General features: G+C 46.8%; 1 protein-coding gene across 2 annotated transcripts in view; it reads left to right on the top strand.

Moving 5' to 3' along the window:
- The first annotated feature begins 5,603 nt into the window (after nucleotides 1–5,603).
- PTCHD4 (patched domain containing 4) overlaps nucleotides 5,604–14,957 on the top strand; it is a 266,766-nt gene continuing 257,412 nt past the window's right edge. For both annotated transcript variants that reach the window (XM_068279068.1, XM_068279067.1), the window contains exon 1: nucleotides 5,604–6,246. In XM_068279068.1, the coding sequence (XP_068135169.1) occupies nucleotides 5,635–6,246 (612 nt within the window). In that variant the 5' untranslated portion in view covers nucleotides 5,604–5,634. The remainder of the gene's footprint in view (nucleotides 6,247–14,957) is intronic.

Genomic DNA, 14,957 nt, shown 5'->3' with positions numbered 1-14,957 from the left:
GGTGGAGCCTACAATAGCCAATCAATATTCACTTAGTGATTTTCAAGTGGAATATTGAAACTGCTGCCATTCTTACACTGTTAATGGCAGAGGCCTTAAACCTGCTACAGTCAGTCAGTCACTTAAGTGACTGGGGCTCAAATTTACTAAAGGGGCGGAGCCACAAACAGCCAAATAGATTTCTTTGCTGGATAAATTGCTTCCATTCACACAATTTTGATGCCAGGAACTCAAAAGCTCACAAACTTGGTCATTGAGTGACTGTGTGTCAAGGTTACAAAAACTGGGTGGCGTCAAAAACAGATTTCCCTGGGAAAATATAAACCGCAGCACCTTCTTCACTGTTAATGGCAGGGTTCGCAAACTTTGCACAGTTTGTTACTGGGTGACTTGGATTAATATTCAGAAAAGTGTGTGGAGCCATAAAAAGCCAATCAATATTCATCTGTTGATTTTCAAGAGGAATATTAAAATTGCTGCCATTCTTGCGCTGTTAATGGCACAAGCCTCAAGCCTGGTAAAGTTGGTCATTGGGTCACTGGGGTTCAAATTCAAAAAAGGGGGCAGAGCCAAAAACAGCCAATCAGATTTGTTTTTATTAATGTCAACGACCCAAAAGCTCACACACTTGGTCATTGAGTGACTGTGTCCAGGTTACAAAAAGTGGGGAGAGCCAAAAACAAATTTCACTGGGAAAATATAAATTGCAGGACCTTTTACACTGTTAATGGCAGGGTTCTCAAACTTTGCCCAGATGGTCACTGGGTGACTGAGATTAATATTCAGGGAAGTGGGTGGAGCCTATTATAGCCAATCAAAATTCACCTGTTTCAAGGGGAATATTTAAATTGCTGCCATTATTACACTGTTAATAGCAGATGCCTCAAACCTGCTATAGTTGGTCAATGGGTGACTGGGGTCCAAACGCTGGAGAGGGGTGGAGTCACAAACTGTTAATCTGATTTATTTAATTTCTATGGGAATAGACAACTTATGGATTTCAAAGCTTACAAACTTGGTCATTGAGTGTTTGTGTGTTAGGGTTAGAAAAAGTGGGTGGAGCCGACACCAGCCAAATACATACAACGCCGGGTCATCAGCTAGTTATTTATAAATGAAGAAAAGAGGATGGATTCTGGCACTCTAATGCAATGTTTCTTTATTTAAAGGAACACTAGCAAACCAAGTGTTTTAAAAGGAAAATGTACAAATAATGTATGTATAAATTAAATATATGTATAAAGTAGCTGTGTAAACATTTTTAAATTTCAGAGGCAAAAGCTGTAACTCCTTGTGTATAGGTAGTACCTCTATATAACAATTCATTGGTGAAGGGGAGTCTGTGCTTCTTGATGTATGTGACACAGGCAGTGCTGCTCTATGCATGTAAAACTACAGAGTTATATGAAATGCCTCGGGTGAGGTTGGCATCTTCACCGGAGGGGACCGGGAGCCACCGGAGCTGCTGTGAGGGCACAGGACGGCTGTCGGGAGCTGGAGGAAGCCTGAGGTAAGTGGATTTTTGTTTATTTTTTTACCCTGGACCTTCCCTTTACAGGGGAACTGAAGAGAGAGGTATATGGAGGCTGCCATGTTTATTTCCTTTTAAGCAATACCAGTTGCCTGGCAGCCCTGCTGATCCTCTGCCTCTAATACTATTAGCCATAGCCCCTGAACAAGCATGCAGCAGATCAGGTGTTTCAGACTTTAAAGTCAGATCTGACAAGACTAGCTGCATGCTTGTTTCTGGTGTGATTCAGATACTACTGCAGAGAAAAAGACCAGCAGGGCTGCCAGGCAACTGGTATTGATTAAAAGGAAATAAATATGGCAGCCTCCATATACCTCTTCAGTTCCCCTTTAAGATTCTCTGGCTTGTTTTCTACTGCATGCAATTTTTGGAATGCATGTGTTTAATGACAATTCTCTGAATGCAAGGGCACTGTCACTATTATGGCAATAGTTTTCATTGATGCAATTCAATTTTTCACCAAATTCAAATGCAGTGTTTGCACCAAAATCATACTGAAAGACATGGAAAAACTAGGGACTCACTGGGGATTGCTGCTGCGCTTTGCAATCATGCAAACGTTTTGTGCAGCGATTCCTGAAGCAATTGCCGCTGAAATTCCTGGGCATTTGTAAGCACTGTACAGTAAACTGCACAGCTCTTCTAAATTGCAGTTTCCTGTGGGAATGCAGTTTCCATTCCACCCAGGTGACCCTGGCGCTGTTTCAAAAGCATTTCCTGAAAAGCAGTTTAACTGTCAAAATAGTAAGATATCAGCCAACCTTACCCCCCTACTCTCTAATGGTACCCATACACGGTACAATAAAAATGTTCTATTTTCCTGGGTTTTTTACCACAAGTCGGGGCTTACTGCGCATGCATGGCCCGGCTGCGCCTGCCCCTCTCCTGTTTAAGGGAGAAGTACTATTGCACATGCGCAGAACTCTCCTAGCCATGGAAGCGAGACAGGGAAGCGCACGAGGCTGCACTACGCCTTCGCCAACAGGCTGAACTTACCGGAAACCCTTATGGAAGAGGCAGGAGGCGGAGGACCACGCCAAGGGAGCAAGCAGGCGGATAAGGGCTGGAGGAAGCACCAGGTATGTATGAATTTTTTTTAAATGTAATCTCAGGTACACTTTAAGTCAGTGTTTCTCAAACCTGTCCTAATGACTCCCCAACGGTGCATGTTTTGCCGGCAGCCTCAAAGTGGCGTATCTACACTTACCAGGCAAAACTTTGATGAGGCCCCCCCAAATGTTCAAACCCCTTCCCTTCCCTGCCCTTGGTGACCCTCACAGCCTGGGTGCCCCTCTCACAAGGGCCATAAAACAAGTGTGGACATCAGGATCTTCACACCCATAACGAGTGTAGCCCCACACAAAAACACCTAATATGAAGTTAAGTCCCCTGTATTGGATGAAGGGGAGGTTAGAAGTTGGGGGCCACCACAGCTCTGGGCCCCCCTGTGATTGCAGGGGCTGCTCCTCTCTAGTTAGGCCCCATCAACCTCACCCATGCACAGGTTAGATAGTTAGTGTCTCAGCTAGGTGGATTCCATGTAGCTGAGACAAAGGTGAGGTTGCCAACAAAACATCTACTGTTGGGGGGGGGGGGGGGGAGGGCACAAGGACAGGTTTGAGAAAGACAAGACACAGAACATATACACGTTGTTCTCCTGGCAGACTCAAAGCACCAGGGCTGCAGCCACTAGGGCACACTCTATACCAGGGGTCAGGAACCATTTTGGCTGAGAGAGACATAAATGCCACATATTTTAAAATATAATTCCATGAGAGCCGTACAATATGTTTCAAACTGGGGCGGGAGGGCTCATGTCCCTGTTGCCATGGTGACGTGTATACAGTTGATCCGCCAGGCAGCGGAAGTGTCAGACACATCTTCAGCTTCTCTTGGGTTTCAGCAACATCAGCAATTTCCCCGAGAGTCAGACAGGAGACATACCGGCTAACAGCTTGTACAATTAGCTAGCTGACTTGGGGGTTGATTCACTTTGTAGGACGAGATCCCCGCACTTTGCTCCAATAAGCTGCCTGTCAAGTTACAGGCAGCCTATTAGGCCAATCAATGTGTGGGGATCTCGTCCTACAAAGTCACTGGTTTGACAGTGTCCAGAGTGGGACAATTGGAGCAGCCGTTTGTTTTGAGGTAGCATGAGTAAGTTAATAGTGCATGCTACAGCAGAAGGGTGCCTACTTTGAAGATTTTTCTTACGCTGCCAACTTAGTGCGTTGGTATGCATTTGTGTGCGTTAGTATGTGTTGGTTTGCATTTTTTCCATAGCAGTGCATTGTGAAAAAGATTTCAGTTGAAACGCGTATAGTGGGAACTGTGCCATAGGAAAACATGGGCATTACTTCGAAAATCAGTTTTCTTTCAGTTTTAACTGAGAGCAACTGATTAAGTGTAAAAGGGGCCTAAGCAGCACTGCTTCTACTGATTTGTCTGTGAGCCAGATGTAGCCATCAAAAGAGCCACATCTGGCTCCCAAGCCATAGGTTCCCTACCCCTACTCTATAGGCAGCAGCAGTGTTAGGGAGTCTTGCCCAAGGTTTCCTACTGAATAGGTGCTGGCTAACAGGAAGAACTAAGATTTGAACCCTAGTTTCGTGTCAGAGGCAGAGCCTTTAAAGTGTACCTGAGATGAATAAATGCAAACGTTTGATATGTACCTCGGCCTTCCTCCAGCCCCCTTGGACCTGATCGTTCCCTTGCGTCCTCCTCCGTTGCCTCGTTCCTCCGCTATGGTCCTGGTAACTTCGGTCAGTCAGTGCAGGCACAGTGCGGCAGCACATGCACCCCTGGACAAGAGCGTTCTGCGCCTGTGAACGCAGATTGCAGAATGCTCCCGGCGATGGGAATGCAGCAGAGCACATGGTCGGGCCATGCATCCGCAGTAAGCCGCGACTCCTGAAGTTACCGGGAGCTCTAGCGAATGATCCAGGAAGCGGAGGACGGCGGCGAGGGACAGATCAGGCGAAGGGTGCATGAGGAAGCCCCGGGTATGTATGAAACGTTTGCATCCATTCATCGCAGGTTCTCTTCAACCAGTTCTCTCCCCAGCCACACTGCCTTATGTAGTCTCAGCTGCCTTCCTGTATTCCCCCTGAATTTCTAGTGTGTCTTCCCGCTCTGCTTCCCACGTGGAGCGGATGAAGGATAAAATACGGAAAGAGGGGGAGGAAGGGAGGGAGGGCTGCAGTGCCTGGCAATGGTAGTAAAGCCTCCACATTTGAGCACAGCAAAGCAGCACCTGCCATTCAGGACATCTGTGGTGATTGGCAGGAGACACTGCAGGCTGCAGTAACCGTCCCCTGTGTTTACATACAATAGATTGTCCCCACAGTACTACTGAGCACCTGTCATACACAGGCTCTCTCATTGACAAGCTCTGTTGTAACAATGAGGCAAGCAGGGGGGGAGCCAGGAGGAGGACTGTAGTGTCAACTGCAGAGAAATCAGAGGAGAGGAATACTGCAAAACCCTGCATGCTAGAGCAGGGATTCCCATCTCAGAGAGAGAAAATACCAGAGCTACCCCCCCCCCCCCTCCTCCCCTTACCTCCCCTCATTTCACTGCTACTCCACTGCAGTAAAATGGATTGAATCACTCATCCTGCCTCCTGGAGCCAGGCACCCCGGCTGGGGCAGGCATTTGCAGTGCAATAGGCATTCCTCTCCTCCTGGTCCAAACGACCTGTACACCTGTGCCTTGTAAGGATGCAAAGCAACCATCAGCCATTGCTCCCCTTGTATTTTTTTTTTTTTCAGGACATTGCAGCACATGCTTTCTCAATGCATCCATCAGGCTAATGTCTGCTCTACTAAACAAACCTCATCAAATAAGGCAGCTTTGTTCCTGCACCAGCCAGTAATCCCCAGTACAAGCTCTGATCACAGCTGAGAGGCAGGGGAAGGAGAGAGAGAAGGGGGCAGTCTTGGAAGCCCCCCCTTCCTCCTCTTGGATCGATATCTGGCAGGCTTGCTGCAACTTGCTGCAGTCTGAGTAGAAGAAGAAGAAGCAGAAGCAGAAGTGTGCCTATGGAGTGACCGGAGGAGAGGAGGGATGCGCTGGATGTGACCGGAGGAGGGTACCAATGTCACATGTGCTGGCTAAGGAGACCTGGAGCCTCATCAGCAGCAGCAGCGAGCAGGATCTGGTGGAGGATGCTGCGACAAGTGATCCACACAGGGCTTAAGTCATTCTTCTACAAGCTGGGCTTATTCGTCAGCAGGCACCCGGTGTTCTTCCTCACCCTCCCGGCGGTCCTGACCATCATCTTCGGCTTCCTGTTCTTCAGCCGCTACAAGACCGAGAGTGACCTGGAAGCCCTGGTGGCCCCCAGCCACAGCCTGGCCAAGATCGAGAGGAGCCTGGCCAGCAGCCTCTTCCCGCTGGACCAGTCCAAGAAGCAGCTGTACTCCGACCTGCACACCCCGGGCAGGTATGGCAGGCTGATCGTGCTCTCCAAGCCCGGGGGCAACGTGCTGGCTCAGGCTGAGCACATCCTCCACGTCCACCGGGCGGTGCTGGACATGAAGGTGAACTACCGGGGCTACAACTACACCTTCTCCCACCTGTGTGTGCTGGGCAATGAGGAGAAGAGGTGCCTGCTGGACGATATCATCGCAGTGCTGGAGGAGCTCAGGCAGGCTGCCCTGGCCAATACCACAGTGGCCAAGGTGCCAGTCACCTACCCCAACACCAAACTCAAGGTATGCTCACTGGCTGACTGCTGCATGAACAAATACCATCCTAATAATATGGTCAGACTATGACTGTGAGCTCCTCTGAGGACAGTCTGTGACATGAATATGTGATATGTAAAGTGCTGCATAAGATGTCAGTTCTATATAGATACATCATAATAATAGGGTAGGACTTTCGACTATGACTATAATAGGATTAGATTGTGAGCTGCTTAGAGGACAGTCAGTGACATGACTATGTGATATGTAAGGTACTGCAGAAGTCAGTGCTATATACATAACTAATAAGAATATGGTAGGACTTCAGAGGACAGTCAGTGACATGACTATGTACTCTGTAAAGTGCTGCCGATGATGTCAGAGCTATATAAATACATAGTAATATGGTAGGATACTAGACTATGACAATGGTAGGGATTAGATTGTGAGCTCCTCTGAGGACAGTCAGTGACATGACTATGTACTGTTAAGTGCTGCAGAAGATGTCCAAGCTATATAAATAAATAATTAAATGAAATAATAACATTTTAGGGACATATGACTATGACTGGATTCGACTGTGAGCTCCTCTGAGGACAGTCTGTGACAGGATTATGTACTCTGTAAAGTGCTGCAGAAGATGTCAGTGCTATATAAATACATGATAGTAATAATATGGTAGGACATTAGACTATGACTATGATTGGATTAGACTGTGAGCTCCTCTGAGGACAGTCTGTGACAGGATTATGTACTCTGTAAAGTGCTGCCGAAGATGTCAGTGCTATATAAATACATGATAGTAATATTATGGTAGGACATTGGACTATGACTATGGTAGGATTAGACTATAATGAGCTCCTCTGAGGACAGTCTGTTACATGACTGTGATATGTAAAGTACTGCAGAAATCAGTGCGATATTAATACATAATAATAATAATATGGTAAGACTTTAGACTATAACTATGGCAGGATTAGATTGTGAGCTCCTGAGAACAGTCAGTGACATGACTGTGTACTCTGTAAAGTGCTGCAGAAGATGTCAGTGCTATAATAATAATAATATGGTAGGACATAAGACCATGACTATGGTAGGATTACATTTTGAGCGCCTCTGAAGACAGTCAGTGACATGACTATGTGGTAAGTAAAGTTTCAAATGGGGTGGCGGAAGAAAGTCAAAGGTCATTTCTAGGGCTCTAAATGGGCTGGATCTTTAGGGGATTTCAAAAGGCCATCAAGTCACATTTCTAGAACTGGGGTCTTTAAGGTACTGTCGAAAGAAGATGGTTTGGACATATGTTTTGGGAATAGGTAATCATTTGGCTATATGATGAGATGAAAACTCATCTCTAGGGCAAAGGTTTCCAAGAGACTGCAGACAGCAGCATGGTACTTGTTCAGGGTTTGGTTCTTAAGTGGCTGTGCAAGATGATAAGGAGATGATTGGTTCAGGGCTTGGGACTTTAGTGGATTGGAAAGGTGCCCAAAGCACATCTAGGGCAAGAGCCTTGAGCTGTAAAAAGTGGCCGTGACACATGTTAGCTTTGGGATCATTGAGTGATTGCAGAAACTGGCCATGGCACATGTTTGGAGCATTGGTCATCAGTGGGCTGCAGAAGGTGACCAAGGCACATGTCTAGAACAAAAGTCTTTCAGGGTGCCTGCATAAGCCTGTGTGAGGTGTCCACAAGACATGTCTATAGCAAGAGGCTTTCAGGCAGCCTGCATAAAATGTCATAAGGTGTCCAAGACAAAAGGTCTAGAGCCATAAGGAGCTGTGGAAGGTGGCCAAGATGCATGTCTACCTTGCCACTGGTGCATGTCTAGGACACGGTTTGTCAATGGGCTGCAGAAGATGACCAAGACACATGTCTATGGCAAGAATCTTTCAGGCAGCCTGTATAAAACTACATAAGGTGGCCAAGACACCAGGACTGTGGCTAGAGTTATAAGGGGGTGTGGAAATTGGCCAAATCACCTATCTTGCGTTGGGAATGGGATCTTTGGGTGAGTACAGATAGTGACCAGGGGGTACACCCCTAGGGCTGGAGTTTAAAAGAAGGTTTGGAAAGTGATACAAGAACATTGCTGTTGGACATGTTTTCCTACAGTTTAAAAAGTTTGACATGAAAATTACTAATGGTGAAGTGTCAGACAAGTGAGAGCTTGCCTATTACCTGAAACTCTTTCGCTTCTCTGGGTCTACTTGCAAATTTAGGATGTAATGAGGATTGTGAGCAGTGCTCATACACCAGGGTAAGCTGCCTGATAGGACATCCATGAAACTGCTTTCCACTGATCCTGGAAAAACCAATCATATGGCCCTATATCCTGTGAGAGTTTTGTTTCAAAGGGCCCTATGAACTCTAAGATAAGAATGTATTCACTCTATATGTGTTTTACCAGCATTAAGATGAATTGCAGCAAACCCCCCTCCCCCCCCATACTTTATTATACATATTATTAATTCATTAAAAGGCTAACTGGACATGAATGAGTGCCTAGTGTCCACTATTTGCCTAATTTTAATAGTTATAAAGTACTTGCCAGCAGGTTGAAGTGGATGAGCTTAGTTCCAGTGCAGTTGCCTAGAGCGACCATCAGAAACAAGCCTATGTTTTACGGTCCAAACCCGATTGGTTGACAACTGCACCACTTTTGCTCTGTTTGCCTGTTTTGGTAAATCAGCCCATGAAGGATAGTAGTCCATAAAACTTCCTTTAGTAGTCCATAAAACTTCCTTTATCCCCCTCCCCCACCCAGTAAGAAGCATCCAGCTCTCCCCCACTATATAAAGCATGCGGCCATTTTCTCAGCCCCATTTAAATGGTATGTGATGTCTGACACCCCAATCCCCCAACTTTATTCCAGTGCTCCTTTGGTAGCCACCTCTCATCGTCCATCTACCTCTACAGAGAGGTTAAGAAGTGGTGCTAGCACCCTTTTTTTGTCCAGCGCTGGGTCTGGTCCATCCTCCTCTGCTGCAGCCACCCACTCTCAACTCCCCAGAAGGGAGTCAGTGTTGCAAACCCTTCACGTTAAAATCCCCCCCCCCCCCCCCCCCAAAAAAAAATACATGTTATCTTACAGCTTTTCACCAAAAATCCACGTAATCTGGCAGAGGTTCTTCCAAAATACAGATAATATGGCAGTGGTTCCCTAAAAATAGATGTAATCTGGCATCAGCGATTCCCCCAACATACACATAATCTGGCAGCAGTTCCCCAAAATATACTTAATCTGACAGCAGTGGTTCCCCCAAAAAAGGTAGCCAGGTCTATAGGTGTCCCCAGAATAGGTGGCCCGGGGTATAGATGTCCCCAGAACAGGTAGCCAGGGGTAGAGATGTCCCCAGAACAGGTAGCCAGGGGTAGCTATGTCCCCAGAACAGGTATCCAGGGGTAGAGATGTCCCCAGAACAGGTATCCAGGGGTAGAGATGTCCCCAGAACAGGTAGCCAGGTGTGTGTCCCCCCCAAGCGGGAGGGGAGAAGCGCAGAGAAGAGGGAGCGATCATGGGCACAACAGTGGGGAAGGGGGGACGTCTCCCCCCCCCTTCCCTCACCTTAGGGCTCCCCTTCCCTCGCTCCCCCCTCCAGAACTAAGTCGTGTGCAGCGGCTGGCAGCGTGCGGAGCTTACCTCCGTCTCGTTGCAGGGGCGGGATGGTCTCTCTGCATTTGCCGCTAGTCTGGTCTAGACTAGAGCAGCGGCACCAGAACTTCCGGTGCTTGGAAGAAGACGGAGGTAAGCTCTGCCCACTGCCAGCCGCCACACAAGACTTAGTTCTGGAGGGGAGAGCGAGGGAGGAGGAGCCCTAAGGTGAGGGAAGGGGGGAGAAACATTCCCCCCTTCCCCACCGCTGTGCCCACCGCTCTCCCTCTTCTCTACACAGCTCTCCTTCTGCTCACAGGGTGGCTAAATGGCCGCCCTTACGGACGCTGCTGAATTCCTTACGGAATTCACAGGCAGCTAAATTTGTAACAAAATTTACGGTATGCCTTCAAATTTACAGGAGGTTGTCAACACTCCTCCTGGTCCCGGGTCTTCCTGCATGTCACCTGACATCGTGCTACATGCAGGAGGCCAGGACAGAGGCAAGTTTGTGGACACCTGCAGCAGAGGAGGACAGATAGGAAATTAAGCTGTTAATTTGGGCACACAGACCATTTTCTAACTTGGTGCCGCCTAAGGGCGTAACTACAGGGGAGCAGCCCTTGCAATTGCAGGGGGGCCCAGAGCTGTAAGGGGGGCCCAACTACTACTTCACTTCCTGCAATAAAGGGGTCCATCCTTCAGATCAGGTGTTTTTGTGGCTATATTTGTTATGGGTGTGAAGATTAGGATGTCCACACTTGTTTTATGACCCTTGCAAGATGGACCCCCAGGCTGTGAGGGTCACCAGGGGGAGCAATGAAAAGGGTGTGAAAACTGGGGGGAACCTATCAAAGTTTTGCTGCGGGGCCCCATGACTTGTAGTTATGCCACCGGTGTCACCATTGACTGTGGTGTAAAGTTGCAGCTATGGTGGGTTGAGTGCTTAAATTTGGAGCTGTGGTTCGGCTTATGTAGCCAAACTCCAGATATCGGCACCAGGGATCTGCTGTTACAGAGCCAAATTCTGGATATCGGCATCGGCAATAACTCAATTTATAGGTACTGGGCTTCGGCCATAGATTGCCGAACTCTGGCTGTGGTGTACGGGCAGCCAAGGAACATTATCGGCTGTGATGGAGCATAATCGGCTGCAGCACTGGGCTACAGTGGCGGATGTTAGGCTTAGGGCTTAGTTTTAGGATGGTTAGCTTTAGGGGATAGGGTTCGGTTAGTAATTAATGGAGGCATAGTTAGAGGAGGGTTAGTGTTTTTAAAAAGTAGGGTAGGGGTAGGTTAGATTTGATAGTGCCAGCGATGCACAAATTACCGACGCTAAGTAGTTATTAGAATATCGGTAATGATATTCAAAATAGTGGCAATCCCGGTGCCTAAATTAACTCATGCCACTGTTTAAAGTGGACCGGAACTCTTGCACAGGACAGATGAAAAACCTAGAGAAATGCACCCTGTATGTATTTACAGAGTTAAGCCTGTCTAATTTATCCTCACCTGTGACTAAGCATAACTTTAATTTGATCTCTCAGGTGTGTCAGATGGCTGCCTTGGCAGAGCAGCTAATTTGTAAACACAGGAAGTGAACCCTGTCTGCTTCCATGAACGCAGGAAGTAGATACACTGCAGATTATTGCAGGTTTGTATCATTTGTAACAAAGAAATGTTTTTCTTTAAAGGTTATTATGCTGTTGCTTATCGTTTACAGCAGAGAGGAAGTTCTGGGTTCAGGTCCACTTTAAATGTACATGCTCTGAAGGGGTACTCTGATAGAGGGAGCTCTATTGCTGCAGGGGATACCCGACTTGTAATTACTCCACTGATTCAGTTTCAGACAGTTCATCCTGTAATTAGTAGTCCTTTACTAGGTGATCACTAGTTGGTGGTAAAGAATATATGGTGGAAATTAAATCAATGATCACCAAATCCAAACGTAAAGCCTCTTACACACACTGGAGGGCAGTGGCGTAGCTAAGTAGCTGTGGGCCCCGATGCAAGTTTTACAATGGGGCCCCCCAAGCACTCTATACATAGCAATTGATATGGCGCACCAAAACCTGCCAATGGCAACTACAGTGTCAGAGGTGCAAGAAGGGGATGGGGAACAGTTTGTTAATGATCACTACTACTCAAAGTATCTATAGAAGTGAGTATTATGAGCACAGGACCAATAGAGATCTAATACTATAGTTGAGGGAGGATACTTCGGGGCCCCTCTGGCCTAAGGGCCCGGATGCGGTGGCTACCTCTGCAACCCCTATTGCTATGCCCCTGCTGGATGGTTTTCAGCCAAGGCGGTTGGTTAAGTGCCAGATCATCTCAGCCGAGCACATTACTCCCCTCCTTACCCCTCCTCCCACCTGCCGAAGACACACTGTTGTGGGCTGTGACATCATCACTCCTCCCCACTCCATAACAATAGAATGCAACGCTAACAAACACAGCATTTGGGCCTGAATTGTCACCTGATTGCTGTGCATGTGTACCTTAACAACAGGGCGTGTGTCACCCCCACCTTACTAATGCCAGTGCAACAACTGATTTGATATCCCAAGTATGGCTCTAGTTTGATGCTTTTTTTTACATTGTAATAGGCTAATGCAGTGGTAGCAGGAAATTTAGGTGCCTGCAGCTAATGGACGATTTGGGTGCCCGATAGGTGCTAATGGAAATATCGTTAATACGTCGCCCAAAACAGAAACTTGTGCGCCTGATAAATATCATTTTTAGTATTGGAACATTCAAGTTTTTGAAATATGTTGTCTTTTTTTTAAACTTGAACTGTTATAGTTTTTGTAACATTATTTTGTTTGTATGTACAAATGTTATGTTTGTAAGGGTGTCTGTGTAGGGGGGAAGAGTTAGGCGCCAGGAAGGTTGTAAGTCTGGGGGGGGGTGTTAGGGTTAGGCACCACTGGGGGGGGGGTTAGGGTTAGGTACCACCGGGAGAGTCTTAGGCTTAAGCACCACCAGGGGGTTAGGCACCACCGGGGGGGGGGGGGGGGGGGGGTTAGTCTTGGGGTTAAGCACCACCAGGAGGTTAGGGTCTTAGGGTTAGGCACCACGGGTGGGGGGGGGGGTGTTAGGGTTAGGTACCACCGGGGGAGTCTTAGGGCTAGGCACCACCAGTGGTGTTAGGGTTAGGTACCACCAGGGTAGTCTTAGGGTTAGGCACCACTGGGGCGTTAGGGTAAGGCACCACCAGGGGGGTCTTAGGGTTAGGCACCATCGGGGGGCTAGGCATCACCAGGAGAGTTTGGGTTAGGCATCAGTAGTGGAGGGTTCTGTGTGAGAGTAGAGTTAGTTTAAGCTGTAGTAAAATATCAGTAAGATTTTCCAATGTTTTATTACTGTTATTAACAATTTTCATTTGGCAACATTACTACGATAATATACACCATCTACACTTTAAAAACAAAGAATATTCATAGATATTAACAATATTTTTATTAACAAAACCCTGCACCCATTTTTCCTTGCGCCCCCTTTTCATGCAGGCAATGCAATTACTTTCATTTTTGGGAAGCATGAGTTACTTGAACAGCCATTTATCAGTACATGTAAATCTGTGAGGTATTGTTGCTTTTGGAGCCCCGATTGATAGACGATCACTAGCCGTGTTTGCTGGTGTCCTTGATGCTGTTTGTGACATGTAGAGCATTTTTTGCTCTGTGGAACTGTTGCTTACTGCAGTGTTCATAGTGTAGAGCAAGCGTGTGAATTGGAGTCCGCCCCGGACGCTCTGTAGTCATCTCAGGGGGGTTGTCAGAGCATTGCCGCAGCCTCTCACACTCGTGTATTGTACTGTCCTTCCTGGATTTATAGCCCCAGAGCCTCTGTAGTACTGTCCACATGAACTGCGTATTTTTTGTTTATGTCATCTGTAGATTAACAGCACAAATGCCTCTGCTACATAATGTTACACAGTGTAACGGAGGAGTGACAGAAAGTCACAATTGTAAGTCGATGTTCTGCATTTTCACAAACTCAGTATTTACTCGAGCAACCTATTTGGACATCGGTGCCAAAACGCAACCTATAAAAAGGTACATCATTACTGAATCAGTAATGATGTATCTTTTCCATAGGTTGCGTTTTGGCACCGATGTCCAAATAGGTTGCTCGAGTAATATTGGGTGTGATCATTTTGACATTTGCGCACCACATGTATATGGACAGCACGGTGGCGTAGTGGTTAGCTCTCTCGCCTTGCAGCGCTGGGTCCCCACTTTGAATCCCAGCCAGGTCACTATCTGTACAATTGTATGTTCTCCCTGTGTCTGCGTGGGTTTCCTCCGGGCTCTCCAGTTTCCTCCCATATCACAAAAAGATACAGATAATTTAATTCTCTTCCCTCTAAATTAGCCCTACACTACAATACATACACAGACATATGGCTATGGTAGGGACAGTGGCGTAGCTATGGAGCTATGGGCTCTGATGCAAGTTTTACAATGGGGCCCCCCAAGCACTCTATACATAACAATTGATACGACGCACCAAAACCTGCCAAGGACATCCACAGTGTCAGAGGTGCAAGAAGGGGATGGGGAACAGTTTGTTAATGATTACCACTATTCACATTATAGAAAGCTAATACTGTCGTTGAGTTGGGGCCCCTCTGGCCCAAGGGCCCCAATGCGGTCGCAACCTCCACCCCCTATTGCTACGCCCCTGGGTAGGGATTAGATTGTGAGCCCCTCTGAGGGACAGTTAAATAACAAGACAATATAATCTGTACTGTGCTGCGGAATATGTTGGCGCTATATAATTAATAATAATAATAAAAAATGTATTTGGCAACCCTGATGTACCTGGGCTGGGGCGCTCTGCATGCATATTAGGGAGAGATATGTATAGGTTGGTGAGGGGTAATAAAATGTCGTCTGTGAACAAGGATATTCTTCTAGCTCTGGGACACTGAGAGAATGTGAAAGACTGTATCAATCATATGAGACAATAAAACATTAAACCTACTTTTTCTGCTTTTAAAGCGGGATTGTCAGCACAATATCAAATTCCATGTATCCACTGCTCGGTGTTTATTATGTAGTCTACATCCTGACCCTACATTGCAAGCATTCCAATATAATCATCAATGTTTCTCCTGTAATGGAACTTATCTCT

The sequence above is a fragment of the Hyperolius riggenbachi genome, chromosome 4, assembly GCF_040937935.1.
Source record: "Hyperolius riggenbachi isolate aHypRig1 chromosome 4, aHypRig1.pri, whole genome shotgun sequence".
Taxonomy (NCBI): domain Eukaryota; kingdom Metazoa; phylum Chordata; class Amphibia; order Anura; family Hyperoliidae; genus Hyperolius; species Hyperolius riggenbachi.
The sequence above is the reverse complement of the archived record's forward strand: the minus strand, read 5'-3'. Positions and strand labels throughout refer to the sequence as shown.